Below are 15,335 nucleotides of genomic sequence, written 5' to 3'. Positions count from 1 at the left end.
TGGGATGTTTCATAATGTTAGACTGATTTTACGTGTGTTGGTGCAGTACTTATTCCATTTGCCCATGTACCATTTGTAGGAATGTACATCGTTGGTACGATTCAGTTAATTCTCCGCGTTTGCGCTGCTGGCAGCGATCCTCGCCCACCGGCCAGGTCAGGACAGCGTGGGCGCGCTTGCCCGCCATTTTCTGCCTATTAATTTAATGAATGGAAAATGGAGGGCAGTGCCCGCGATATTCTTTATTATTCTATCATGGGATGTGGGCGTCGCGGCCAAGGCCAACATTTATTGCCCATCCCTAGTTGCCCTTGATAAGGTGGTGGTGTGCTGACTTCTTGAACTCGGGCACATAATCTAGGCTGACACTCCAGTGCAGTACTGAGGGAGTACTGCACTGCCAGAGGTGCCATCTTTCAGGTGACACGTTAAACCAAGGCCCCGTCTGTCCTCTGAGGTGGATGTAAAAGATCACATGACAATATTCGAAGAAGAGCTTCTCCCTGGTGTCCTGGACAATATTTATCCCTCAACCAACATCACTAAAACAAATTATCTGGTCATTATCACATTGCTGTTTGTGGGATCTTGCTGAGCACAAATTGGCTGCTGCATTTTTTTATTCGTTCGTGGGATGTGGGCATCGCTGGCAAGGCCAGCATTTATTGCCCATCCCTAATTGCCCTTGAGAAGGTGGTGGTGAGCCGCCTTCTTGAACCGCTGCAATCCATGTGGTGAAGGTACTCCCACAGTGCTGTTAGGGAGGGAGTTCCAGGATTTTGACCCAGCGACGATGAAGGATCAGCGATATACTTCTAAGTCAGGATGGGGTGTGACTTGGCGGGGAACTTGGAGGTGGTGGTGTTCCCATGTGCCTGCTGCCCTTGTCCTTCTAGGTGGAAGAGGTCGTGGGTTTGGGAGGTGCTGCTGAAGAAGCCCTTGGCGAGTTGCTGCAGTGCATCTTGTAGATGGTACACACTGCAGACACGGTATGCCGGTGGTGGAGGGAGTGAATGTTTAAGGTGGTGGATGGGGTGCCAATCAAGTGGGCTGCTTTGTCTTGGATGATGTTGAGCTTCTTGAGTGTTGTTGGAGCTGCACTCATCCAGACAAGTGGAGATTATTCAATCACACTTCTGACTTGTGCCTTGTAGATGGTGGAAAGGCTTTGGGGAGTCAGGAGGTGAGACACTCGCTGCAGAATGCCCAGCCTCTGATCTGCTCTTGTTCCCACAGCATTTATGTGGCTGGTCCAGTTAAGTTTCTGGTCAATGGTGACCCCCATTTGCTGATATGCATGAGAAATCAGCCCTTATCAGCTTGTTAACATGTTAGTACAGCAGTGTCATAAGCTTCAGGATCAGGAAGCAAGAAATGACTTGTAGATGTTAGCAGAAGAATACTTAACAAGTTCATGTGACATTCCTTTGACAGCTTTGTTAATTGGCAGCATTGATGCTTCCATTGATTGCGGACAGAGAAATGTCATATCATAGAATCATAGAATAGTACAGCACAGAAGGAGGCCATTCGGTCCATCGAGTCTGCACTGGCTCTTTTGAAGAGCGATCCAGTTAGTCCCACTCTCCCGCTCTTTCCCCAAATCCCTGAAATGTTTTCTTCTTCAAGTATTTATGCAATTCTGTTTTGAAGGCTACTGTTGAACCTGTAGCCACCACCCTATCAGGCAGTGCATTCCAAATCATAAACATTCATCGCGTAAAAAGGATTTTCCTCTTGTCACCTCTGGTTCTTTTGCCAATCACCGTAAATCTGTCCTCTCTGTGTATTGATTTCCTTATGGGTTCAATGATGAGACATTTATATAAAAGAGAATAACTTTTAATCTAAGATTTGTTCAAGAATTCATACAGCTTTTCAGGACACACCATGCTTGAGCTGCAGCTTAAGTGAAACTAAAAAGCTCAGCCTGCTTGTCTGTCACATGACCTCTGCTGTTAAGGCACAAGCAATTAAACACAGACAAACATGCTGTAAGGCATAAGTAATCAAACACAGACAAATATCATCACTATTTGCTGATATCATTACATCTCCCTTTCTTAAAACAAAAGTATTTTACTTTTAACTAACAACATATTTTCTTTGTATTAATCTGCATTTTAACTGTAACAGTTAATGAACTTACATTATCATTATTATGATCAAAGTTTTTTACCCTTGCTTTGTGTGTTCACATGAAATATGTCAGTACACTAGAACTTGAAGAAAGAATAAGATAACATTACTTCCTTCTATAACAATAGTCCTTAAATTTGCTCAATGAGTCTCTCAGGAGGCTTCACGTGTCTCGAGGATTTTCTGATTGATTGTCCTTGAATCTGAGTTGTTGCCTCAGATGATTGGTTCTCAGCTGTGTGATCAGGTTGTTCAACAGTATCAGTCTTTTGACCTGCTGTGGCTGGTTCCATGAGAAGATCTCGACGATTTCTTCTCAGAACAGCACCCTCATCTGTCTGAATGGTGTATGATCTTGGTTGAACTTCACTCAGGACAGTTCCCTTCTCCGTCCATGTGTTTGTTTTGTCTTTGAACCTTACTTGGTCACCAGTGTGGAGTTCAGGTAGGTTTTGTGTTCCTCTGTCATAATAGTACTTTTGCTTTTCTTTCTGTTGTTCTTTGAACTTCCTCACTTTCTCCCCCTCTTTTGTTTTCAGGAGGTTCTCCGGGATGGGTAGGTTTGACCTTAGCCGACGTCCCATCAGGAGTTGGGCTGGTGACATACCACACTCGAGCGGCGTTGTGCGGTATACAAGCATGCTCTGGTAGAAGTCAGTTCTACTGTCTTTTGCCTTGTACTTCAGTCTTTTCACTGTGTTTGCGGGCTCTCCTGGGTCAACAGCTCTGGACAACGTGTCTGCTGTATACATCAGCTTACCCGGTGTGTACGCAACATTCAGTTCATCATAGACTGTCTCTCCTTCGCTTTCCACAATGAGGACTCTCTTTATCAGGTTCAGTCTCTCACAGGCTTTTAAACCTAGTATGGCTTGCACATCCTTTGGCACCACGATTATTGCTAGCGTGTGCTCTCTGTCCTTGTGTGTTACTTTGACAATGCATCTTCCTTTCACTGGTATATCAGTACCTGAGTATCCTGTCACTTTCACTTTGATTCCATGTATCTTTGGTCTGGGTCTAATTTTCTTAAAATCAGTCTCTGATATCACATTAACTTGTGCTCCAGTATCCAATTTAAATGGAACGTGTATGTCATTCACTTTTAGTGTCAACATCCAGTCTCTTTCTTCTTTTTTGTTTTCAGACACAACATCTACATTGAATTCCTCTATCTTGCTTTCATCTACTGTATGGACCTTGCTTTGTTGCGCTTGGTTCTTACAGCAACGGGCATAATGGTTGTTTTTGTTGCATCTATTGCATGTTTTACCATATGCTGGACACTTTCTTGGTGGATGCTGTGTACCGCATCGACTACATGACTTCCGATTGTCCCTTTCATTTTCGTTTGCTGGCCACGTCTCTTTTTTCATATTGGCGCTCTCTTTGTTAAACGGTTTGTATCCGTTCTTTCTCACTGCATCCACGTTGCAGCTACTGTCACTGAACAGCTCCTTTGCCTGCAACTTCACAGTCTCTGTAGCCCTACACAGTGCTATGGCTTTTCCCAGGTCTAGATCTTGCTCTCTTAGCAGTCTTTCCCTTAGACCATTATCTGGAATACCACACACCAGTCTGTCTTTTATCAGCGAGTCTGTGAGTCCCCCAAATTCACACGATTTGCTTTGGTTTCTCAGTTCAGTCATATACTGATCAATAGTCTCGCCGATTTTCTGTACACATGTGAAAAATTTGTGCCTCTCAAAGGACACGTTGCGTTTAGGTATGCAGTAGGCCTCAAACTGTTCCATTATTTTATCTAGCTTCATTTTGTCTCCATCAACGGCAAATATGAAATTATTATATACCTCCAGCGCTGCATCACCCACTACATGTAAGAACACGGACGATTTCTGTTTATCACTTTTCTCGTCAGCTCCGGTTGCCGCTAAATACAACTCTAAACGTTGTTTGAACCTTCTCCAATTTTCAGCCACATTACCTGACAACTGAAGCGTCGCCGGTGGGAGTAAACCTTCCATTTTTCACTTCGTTAGCTATTCTCCAAGGTAAGTAACGATTTTCTCTTCTGGCTTGCTAATATGTGGAGAGCTGATTTCGCTTACTTGCCACAACTCCTTTCACTGTCCCATCGAGTTGCTAACTTCCGATTTTTTCTCTTCATCTCTTTCAATCGAGCCACTTCTGACACCATGTATTGATTTCCTTGTGGGTTCAATGATGAGACATTTATATAAAAGAGAATAACTTTTAATCTAAGGTTTGTTCAAGAATTCATACAGCTTTTCAGGACACACCATGCTTGAGCTGCAGCTAAAGTGAAATTAAAAAGCTCAGCCTGCTTGTCTGTGTCACATGACCTCTGCTGCTCAGGCACAAGCAATCAAACACAGACAAACATGCTGTAAGGCATAAGTAATCAAACACAGACAAATATCATCACTATTTGCTGATATCATTACACTCTGGTTATCGGCCCTTCAGCCATTGGAAACAGTTTCTCTTTATTTACTCTATCAAAATTCTTCCTGATTTTAAACACCTCTATCAAATCTCCTCTTAGCCTTCTCTGCTCTAAGGAGAACACACACAAAGAACTGGATTTTGTCATTGGGGACGGGCTGGGGTCGGGTCAGGTGGTCGGTGTGTCAGGACCCCGTCTCCGATGTGAGGCGTGCCAATTGACTGATTTTGCCCTAATTGGGCACTTGATTCCCAACATGTGGGAACCCCGGCCCAATGAGTCTTTTGGTGTTGAAACTCTCTTCCGATGACATCATCTATGCAGCTGGATTTAAGGCCTGCAAGCAGTCTTGGTTCTTTTTCTGCCTTACAACTTTTGCTATTTACTTCTGAGGGATTCGTGCTCCAATCATGTCAAGCAGCAGATCTAAGTGTGCACCCCATTTCGATGAGAACTCCCTCCAAGCTCTGGTGGAGGGAGCAAGAGCAAATAAGGATGTGCTCTTTCCTTCCTCAGGGAGGAAAAAGCCTCCCCAACAGACCAAAGCTGTGTGGCTGCAAGTGGCACAGGAGGTGAATGCCATTTCAATGTGCAGCAGAACCTGGCTGCAGTGCAGAAAGAGGTTTCATGACCTTCTCCACACAGGAAAAGTGAGTATTCCATCCACATGACCCTCAATCTGATCCCCATCGCCTCTTATCACCAGCACACTGCTTTGTCAACCTCATCCTCCACATCCCTGCACCCTTACCCATTCCCTCTCTCTGTATGTTCACAGTTACTTAACTATTCGACTATGCAGCCCTCACACCCCCTATCACTGTGATGCAATGACAACAACTTACAACACACAGGGAGGGCCCTTGGTATTGCCACCTCACTCCATCTTTGTGTCCTTCTAAGCATCTATGCTATGGATTCTCTACACTCACTCCTTCATTCTCACTCAAACTCCACTTGTGTCCCTCATTGCAAGAAAAGAGAGCCCATAATAAGAGGGAGAGGGCAAGGACAGGAGGAGGGCCACCCTCAATAGCCCAGCTCACCACTGCAGAGGAGGCAGTCCTGGAGATCATGGGAGTCAAGAAGGATGCGCAAGTGGGGGACGGACAGACGGGCGCATCAGAGCAAGCTGGTGACAGAATAGTTTTTCATCTCTCTCTGACATTGCATGAGTGACTGATATTGATTCAAATGCACTAACAGATTGACTTATGATCATCTGCACAATTCAATGTGCATGCAATGTTTATCTCACATGTCTAACTTTTTCCTTTAGTCCCCCACAGGACCATCGACAGCCCCCTCCCCACTGTCCAGGAGGAACAGCCTGAGCCCCCAGACTCCTCAGAGGAAGCTGCAACCTCTGGGGGCACAGCATCAGCACAATTAAGTGCACCCAGCACCAGCGCAGACACTCACACCCTGGTGGGACCTTCGGGAGATAGAGTAGAGTTGTCACCTGGTGTATCACAGCTCACAAGTGAGCATCAGCAGATGGTGGAGACAGGGACAGCAGTGGAGAGTCCTCATCGGAGGGCGCAGGACTCTCCCAGCTCAGCTCAGCTGCATGTCGACCCTGTGGCTCCGGGTCCATCCAGAAGGAGAGCGGTACTGGAATTCCAGGAACAGGTGCAGGAGTCTCTGGCAGGTTTTGTCTCCAGGGTCGCTGCGAGTGTGGAGCGAATGGAGGAGTCCATCGGGAACATGAGCAGAGTCTTTGTGGAGGCATTGGCGCATGAACGCATTGAAGTAAGATTTAAAAATGAGCGTAACAGGGCACGTTTAGTAGAACGCAATTGCGGCAGCAAAATGTGTAAAGATGAAATGTACTAATTATCCTATGTTTAATTGCAGAAATGACCATACCAGTTTAGAAAGATGAAACTTACAAAAAGAGACACTGACATAACCCTTTCCTGGGAAAACGAAACTTAGTCGTGGTCAAGAGAGAGAATGACTCATTTCTCAGAAATCACATGTCCTGATGACTTATTTCCAAGAAATCAGAGGGTCCACAGGCCCCTGCAGTGAAAAGTGAAACTTATGTTATAGGCTACCTTGTATAAGTTAGACACACCTAGTTAGTGATTAATGTATAGACTTTTAAATCGATTGGACCTCTTGTAGTAGGAGGTCTCGGAATATGTGTATAACTGTGTGAACCTCAAGAGATTCGGTGGAGCCGGAGCCTTGTGTTGGGACGCAAGAGCCATAGCTCCCCAGGCCTGAATAAACCGTTTTGACTTCAATTATTGGGTCTGTCTTTCTTACAACAAGCCAGTGATGTCGACCATGTATATCACTTGGTCCGCACTTTGGGGGCTTACATCAATTGGCGATGAGGATGGGATACGCGATCTGAACAAGACTCTCGGACAGTGTTAACCTAAGACGGGTGAGTATGTTTTAATTACAACCTGTAAAATTAGAGGTTAATCGCTGGCGAGACGTTAAGTCAGAATCGACGGATAAAAGAACTATAAAAAGAAAGACACCTTTAATTGAAGGCGGTTAAAAAGTAAACTGCAGTTAGGGGCAGGGTGTTCCCTAAGCCGAGTGGTGGCAAACCGAGAGGGGCGGAAAGACCCCTACCCCGGGAGGCAGGAAATCCTTTTAGCCGAATGGCGGCAAACCGAGAGGGGCGGAAAGACCCCTACCCCGGGGAGGTGGGAAATCCTTTCAGCCGTGAGGCGGCGAAAACTCAGTTAGGGGCAGGGCGTTCCCGAAACAATTGAATGAATGGGTGCACCGTGGGGAGTGAATGAAATAAAACCCCTACAGTCACAAAGAGGTTAAAACTCAAAACCTCGGGACTAAAGGGTTGGTGTGTTTAACGAAACAGAGTGATTGACAGGAAGTGAGCAATTAATCAGAGTAACGCTATAGGGGCGAGCAACATAGTGTATAAACCTAATTCACCAATACCGTGAATTACGCATTAAACGTAGCAGTTAGTTATGACTAAGAGGGTGGAAGAAGAATCCTCAAGGGACTTGGATTCTATAACCCAACTCCTGGAAAATTAAAAAAAAACAGTGCAGAGAGCCAAAGGCTTGGTGGGGAGGAGCTAAAGATAAAGAGGCAACAGATAATGTATGGAATTGAAACAGAAGGGAGAGATAAAGAAGGAAAAATATCTAATTTGCAGGCGAAACAATTTGAAACCCCAGCAAGGAAAAAACAAACAAACAGGGATTTGGAAACTAGGGAAAGCTGTTGTGTCACCGATTTAAAAAGGAAGGAAAAGATAAACTTAAAGCTTTACCAACATGGAGGTTATTAGCATCTGTACCAAGACAAGTAAAACACGAGATTTGCTGAGTGAAAGGAACCTTAGACATATGCTGGAATTACAGTTTGTATAAAAATGTGTGTTAAAGTGTGAATATTTCCTGACTAGGAATGTTTAAGAGGTTATAATATTCCTTTGTCTGAAAATCTGTCCGTTAGGAAAAAGAAATGTCTGCTGTGTGTTGTAGCTCCACCCACTTCTCTGTGTTAAAGAAAAGCATTTAACCCTTTTGTCTTGTCTTGGATTTTGGAAGTTTAAGAATGTGCAAATAAGATTGTGCCCTCAGAATGAAAAAACCTATTACAATTTAAGTTAAGCTGGAGTGTAAAAACTGAGAAGAGCAACAAAAAGTTTGTTTAACGAGAGATTAAGTTTCAGTCTAAGATCTAACCTTGGAGTTATGAGGTAAATTAACCTATTAAAACCAGACTTTCATTGTGGCCACAGTGAAATTCTGGTTGATGTAAATTGGTGTAGTCCAAATTGAATAAGATAATTCCACTCCGCAAGAATATCCAATAGTGGCAGGTCCCTCTACAATGTTTAATTGACTATGGTACTGGGAGCCTTATAGAAGGCGGGACTAGAGTTAAACCTTAGAAAAGTATAGGTAGGGAAGGATGAAGTAGTCGACCTAGGATACATAGTGACACAAGGGAAGAGACAAATGCCCAAAAACAGATGGGAGGGGCATTAGGACTGGCTGCGTGCTTTGATTGCTCGCAAGCTTCTAGGGATGGCAGCAGGAAGGGACCGCGCCAGAGAGGGGAGGGGGATCCGAGGATGTTTGTTGACGCATTGGTAGGGGGCCGACAGTGCAAAATGTTAATAGACACAGGGGCCACAATCTCATTGACAGACTTACCCTTGCCCCAACGAAACTTTCAATTAGTATATCAGGAATCGGTGGACGAAGAATCAGGACTTATAAGAGCGAAACAGTCTTACTAGAAATTGGATGTATAATAGTACCTACACAGTTGTGGGTATGCGAGAACACCGAAGGAACAATCCTCGGGATAGATATACTGCGAGAAGTAGGAGCTTTAGTCGGCCCTAAAGCGAATGACGTGTACTGGCCCCCAGATTATAAGTTAAACAAACAGACAGGCCGAGAAACAAAGTAGAAATGGCCCAGCCTATACAGGATTTGATCAAAGGGGGGTAGCCAAAGGAAAAAGTGTAAACCTATATAGATATAGTCGGAATGCCTTTGGGGTGGTGTCTGATTACATGATAGCAGGAGTAGGCAGGGATATATGACACCAGGAGGAAGACCCGTAAGAGACAAGAATATAATCAAGGAATGAGTAGGAACCTCTCTCCTACCCAAAGAGTGCGTAATAATAAATTAAAGCACACAAGAGGATGGGCAGCTAAACGAGCAATTGAGAGAGGGAATCTGACCAATGAAGCCCAAGGCCTAGAAATTCAGTAGCGTTCGCCAGCCGTTAACGCCTTAAGAGGGGTAGATTTCCAGCGCTAGGCACTTAGCGCCCGGGCGCAGTCCGATCTGCGCCTACGCCCAACTTCAGTTGACATTTAGCGCCAGCGCAAAGTGTTTGCGCCCGCTCAGCTGCGCGCGCAGCTTATGACGTCATTTCGTCGTGCAACGCTGTTTGTGCGCCCCAAACCAGAAATTCAGTGGCGCCCGCCCAACGTGGGCGTGGCGCTGTTAAGAACTGTGAACTGGAACGCAGCAGAGGCCCTGCGGGCCTCGGGGAGCGCTAATTAAAGGGCACTTAGACTGAACTATAAAGGCCAGTCATTTTGCTGCAATGACTTTAGTGCTTTGGATTTCTGGACAGAGACCAAGGAACAGACCTTACTGATTTGGGACAACATAGGAGAGGTATTTTTGGCTTCTGGCCAGAGCTTGGAAATTAGACTCATTGTGATTTCACTGTTTGCAAGTTTATTATGGGGGCTGCATGGGGTTCCAACCCTCAGTTCCAGCATTATGTGTGAAGGGCTCGCAGACGCTGTGTGAGAGGGCCAGCCATGCCTAGACGCAGAGGGGCCATCAGGCGTCGGCAACGTAGGCCTTACCCACTCAGGGAATACCGGCAGCAGGTGTCCTATCTCACCATGACTGCCGCGCATTGTGTTAAGAGGCTGCGCTTCAGAAGGGAGGTGGTTGCAGAGATCTGCCAGCTGCTTCACAGAGATCTGCGTCCACAGCTGATGTGCAGGACGTCTCTGTCGGTGGAAGTGAAGGTCACGGTGGCTCTGAACTTTTATGCAAGCGGCTCCTTCCAAGCCGCTGCTGGGGACATAGCGAACATCTCCCAGTTCGCCGTGCATCGCTGCATCCGGCAGGTCACCGATGCCCTTTTCGCAAGGAGACACCAATTCATCTCCTTCCCCATGACCCTAGAGAGGCAGGAGCAGCGTGCAGTCGGATTTGCCAGGATCGCCGACTTCCCCATGGTGCAGGGCGCCATTGACTGCACACATGTGGCTATGCGGGCACCTATCGACAATGCCGAAGATTACCACAACCGGAAGGGCTACCATTCCCTCAATGTACAGCTGGTGTGTGACCACAGGCAGCGCATCCTAGCTGTCAATGCCCGCTTTCCAGGAAGCAGCCACGATGCATTTATCCTGCGCCAGACTACTGTGGCTGACATGTTCGAGGCACAGCCTCCACCAAGGGGATGGCTTATTGGGGACAAGGGCTACCCTTTGTGTACATGGCTCATGACCCCGCTCCGCGCGCCCAGGACCCCTGCGGAGGAGGCATACAACGAAAGCCATCAAGCCACAAGGAACATCATAGAGCAAACGATTGGCGTCCTCAAGCAATGGTTCCGCTGCCTGGATCGTTCCGGCGGATCTCTACAGTATTCACCGGATAGAGTCTCCCAGTTCGTCGTCGTTTGCTGCATGCTGCACAACCTGGCTATCCGCAGGACTCAGGCACTGCCACCTCGCGTTGGACCACCACCTCAGGAGGACGAGCAGGAGGACCATGAGGAGGAGGAGGAGGAGGAGGAGGAGTACCAGCCCAGGAGGGAGCCACAAGGTCCAAGGGCCGTCCGCCGGCGGCTTATTGAACGACACTTCTAGGCCCCCTGTCAGGGAATGGCTTGTGGCAATGAACGCACCTGAATGCAGCCGCTCCGCAAGCCCTCAGCCGGTTAACGCAACAACCACTTGAAACATGACACCTGGACAAGCTGAATAAATAAAAAGCTTTATTTAACAAACTCAGGGGCCTTCCCACATGAAACAGAAAAACAGACAAGACCCCCAAAAAACAGTCAAAAACATATCTCACTCCCACAACCTGGGGAGGAATAACAAAAATTGTCCTTCCAATTGGCCTTCATCCTCGGCCTTACCAAAATAAGCCCCCCCCCTCCAGAACACAAACACCCCCATATAAAAAAACATTTGCCTTCATCTTCGGCCTTACCAAAATAAGCCCCCCCCCTCCAGAACACAAACACCCCCATATAAAAAAAACAGTTGGCAACACACTCTACTTGGTGTGCCGAGAGGGCGAGTCCTTGTGCAGGCTTCTCCGGCCCCTGCCCGACCTGTTGCTCCGCCTCAACCTGGGCCCTGTGGGTGTTGCAAGGCTGGGGGAAGGCTCCTGAGGGGCACAATGCGTGACGGCAGATGCCCTTGGGGGTCGGCCTAGACGAGGTCCGGCCCTGGAGGGGCGGGCTGCTGACTGCTGCAGCTGTGGCTGGCCAGCATCAGTCTCTCCAGCAGCTCGTCGCACCTTGGCTGGGGGAGTGGCAGTGGCAGCTGCAGCAATGGGGGCAAGCTGGCTGATGCCAGGCGCTCGCTGGTCGCCAGAGACACTGGCACTCGGCCGGCCTGGCACTGCAGCAAGCGCTACAATCTGGTGAAGGCCAGACCGCTGTGCTGCAGCAGGGCGGCGGGTGCCCTGGCGATGCTTCCGTGACACAGCGAGTGTGGCAGAAGTGAGTGCGCAAACTGCCCTGGTCTGTGCCCGCATCAGATCAGCCAGTGTCTGGACGGCACCACTCATGAACTCGCGACTCGCGTCCTGTGCTGCCGCGAGTTGCTCGACACCCCTGGCCTGTGCTGCCGCGAGTTGCTCGACACCCCTGGCCTGTGAGTCCCCGAAATTGGCCACACTATGAGCCAGGGACTCAATGGCCTGAGGCAACTGTCCCACAACCCCCATGAACTTGTTGTGGCGCCGCTCTGAGGCCGCGGACATTTCATCAAGGAGGCGCACCTCCTGGGCGAGGACCGTCTCCGGACTGGAGGGCGGACTCTCCCTCTGGGGAGAAGGCCGCTGAGCTGCCCGACCCTTCCCGCGTGCCTGGACGCCACTGGGCCCAGGAGCTACACCCCCCTGCAACACTTCCCCCTGGCTCTCCTCCAGGCAAGATGTGTCCCCTCCATTGCCATCCCCTGGCGCGAATGAGGGTTCCCCCGATGTGCCGCCTTCCTCTTGGTCCTCATCGTCCTCCTCTTCCGAGGGACTGGCACTCTCAGCTTCAGGGACCTCCTCCTCACCAGCTGAAAGCAGGAAGGCACAAGAGTAGCTTTGGAGTGAGGACAGGGCGTCAGCGAGGGAGGCATGAGTGGTGCCATTATGCGCATTGGTGGGACAGTGGTAAAGGATGTAGATCTGAAGCGCAAGGGGAACCAGAGAGGTCCAAACGGTCATGTCCTTACCATTGGGTCCCAGCACAGGGTCGGCATCTCCAATAGCAACGGGGCCAGTCACCCGGCCACGCACGAGTCGAGCCACGCTCTCCTCCAGCTGACTGAGCTGCTGGAACTGGGGACGGCCTCCCCCGGTGACAGTCTGGCTCTTCAAATTCCGCACCAGCTTGGCCTGCAAGAGAAAGGACGGCCTCTAAGTACAGTGTGGTGCCCTGTTGTTGTGTGCACTGCCTCCCATGGTCGAATAGCTTGGCCAGTGTGTTAAGTGCAGAGAGTGCTATTGATGATCATGCCAGTGCCATAGCTGCGGGAGGAGGGCTGGCCATTAGGCCTTTGAGGTCCCTTTGCCCATAATGTGAGGTGCACATGCAAGGATGAGGAGGACACTGGAAAGGGTACTCACCCTGACCAACCGACTGAGGTCGTTGTACTTCTTGCGGCATTGGTCAGCAGTCCTGGGGACATCGCTGTTGGCTGACACCCTCAGGGCGATTTCCCTCCAGGCTCTCCTGTACTGCCTCCTGGGAGCCTTCTTGCCACTGTCCGGGCACAAGATCTCTCTGTTCTTTTCCAACCCCCTAAGCAGCACCCTCAAAGCATGCTCTGAGAAGCGCTGCGCTCGTTCACGGGCCTTCTGCATGGCTTCAGGCGCTATTTGGGTCCACCAGCAGTGTTCAGGCCTAGCTGCAGGGCTCCACTATCCAGGGCGTGGCTGCAGACAAAGTCGACCCTTCCCCCTTTAAGAGCTGGCCAGCGTCAGGGTGTCTGCTGTCAATCAAAACATGACCGCACCTGCGTTGCGCCCGGCCTCGGCGTTATCAGTCCGCACCGCCGGCTTAGCGCCTAAAGATAGGAGTGCAACGCCAGTTTCAGCGCTCGCCCAAACTCCTTGGCCAAAGCTACTGAATTTCGGCGAAGTGGCCTCCACTTTCCGGCGGGCGCTAACTTTAGCGCCCGCCCGACTTTACCGCCCCAAAAGTGGCTATACTGAATTTCTAGGCCCAAATGTTCATGTTGAATCAAAGTGTGAAACCACAACTGTCTTTCAGTCAGGGATGTTTTTGGGTTGCGTGAAGTGACGCAATAAGGTTTAGCTCCACCTTCAAAAGCCTGCGAAGGAGTTAACCCTTTCCACTGACAGCTGTTTGAGTTCACCAAGCAACAACTTCAGTATTACTGAATAGAAGTTAAAGATATTGGACATTAATAAATGTAAATTTCTTAATGTTGAGTTAATATTACCCCACCGTGATAGAAGGAAAATTAGGATTTGATAAATGGAAGTTATCTTATAAACTAATTGTAGCACCGTCTCAAATGGCCGGGAGACTGCTTGGGAGGCTGTCCTGTTACCCAAAGATAAATCTGGACAGATAGTTAGAGACATGAGGCCAAAGACCAACAGATTATACAGGATCGAGAACAGGATACACGGGACGACCAGAAGGAGGTCTTAGCAATAGATAGCAAAGTGATAGCAGAAATAATACCAGCCAAACCAGGGCTAGCACTCAGATGGTCAGGACCTTATGAAGTATTAATGAATAGTGACACATGTGCTCATGTAGGTGGGTCTGGAACGGGTAAAGGAAGGTGGAAACACTGGACTCAGTTAAAAATATATAAGAACAATGAGTAAACCAGAGATAGTGCCCTTTTTGACAGAGTGAGGAGTATACTAGAAGATATAAAGAATGGGAAGGGGAGTTACTACATATATCAATGATAGGGCTGTGTATGATGATAATGGGCTGTGTATGATGATAATATTATATGCCATAGTTTGCATCTTCAGGTATGTCTGGGGACAGAGCCACAGAACAAGAAATGAACCCGATGTACAGCATTTTGAACTGATAAAATGGATAAGAGCAGAATAATTCTAACTGGCTGGTGATGACCAGCCCCCTTTTTGTAATTACAGGAACATTGGACGAATGAGATGGAGCGTCCTCGCCTTGATCCTAGGGATGACCATAAGTATTGCCGTTATTGAGGGGGATTAGTAATAAGGAGAACACAGGATGAGGTGTATTTTAGTGTAGCACATAGAGTTACTAAGCTTGCCATTAATATGAGTACTTTTGAGATACAAAACAAACCTGGAACTCCCTGTGGGTAAAACAATTAGAGGGTCCACAGGAAAGATCTATCGTACAAAGATGTAAGAAACAGGGAGTATTGGAAATGACCGGAGCAGGGTATGCGGCCGGGTTAGCAACAGTTAATAGCTTGGACATAGAAGGAGTAAACGAAGGAGTAGAAGAATTACAAGCAAAAATAGAGAAGTTACTAAAACAAGCTACTGGAAATAGCCAGCAATTGACACTGGCAGGGAAACCAAACAATAATGCAATTGTCGGGGGTGGAAGAGATAGTAGCCCCCCATGCAGAAACAATCAATACAATTATTGATAGACTTAATAATGCTTCTCGCCAAACCGATAAGGAACTAATATGTGCCACTAGGGCTCATGGCTATTGCCGAATGCTCAGCATAACATGAGGCAAATAAATAATGGACAGATCCCTGATTGGATTACTAATAAGGATCTGGAACCTTGGATTGACACAAATAAAAGCCTATGCAAAGGATGTAAAATGGGACAAGTATACCGGGCAGGCGATTGTCTGACCCCATGGACTAAGATGATTGGCTTTGTACTGGCCATCCCACAATTCCCAGAAGAGGGACAGCCCCTATGCGATGTGATTAATATAGGAGAGGTACAAAGGGAAAGTTGGGTTAAATATCATGATGTCCCTACCAAGGCACTTTGGGAAAGGGATGAAGATAATAAACAGAAGAATGAAACC

At 47.9% G+C, this 15,335-nt stretch overlaps 1 protein-coding gene across 1 annotated transcript; it reads right to left on the bottom strand.

Moving 5' to 3' along the window:
• Positions 1-1,826: 1,826 nt before the first annotated feature.
• On the bottom strand, positions 1,827-13,576 carry LOC147123688 (uncharacterized). Its single transcript, XM_085975528.1, has 3 exons — positions 12,922-13,576; positions 12,528-12,690; positions 1,827-4,308 (listed from the first exon to the last, which is right to left on the bottom strand). The coding sequence occupies exon 3, from the start codon at positions 4,122-4,124 to the stop codon at positions 2,271-2,273; it is 1,854 nt and encodes a 617-aa protein (XP_085831654.1). The 5' UTR covers positions 4,125-4,308; positions 12,528-12,690; positions 12,922-13,576; the 3' UTR covers positions 1,827-2,270.
• Between the last annotated feature and the right edge of the window lie 1,759 nt (positions 13,577-15,335).

The sequence above is a fragment of the Somniosus microcephalus genome, chromosome 2 (assembly GCF_052327205.1).
Source record: "Somniosus microcephalus isolate GS21.2 chromosome 2, FLI_Smic_1.0, whole genome shotgun sequence".
Classification (NCBI taxonomy): Eukaryota; Metazoa; Chordata; class Chondrichthyes; order Squaliformes; family Somniosidae; genus Somniosus; species Somniosus microcephalus.
Note: the sequence above shows the minus strand (reverse complement) of the source record. Positions and strands in the feature narration are given on the sequence as shown.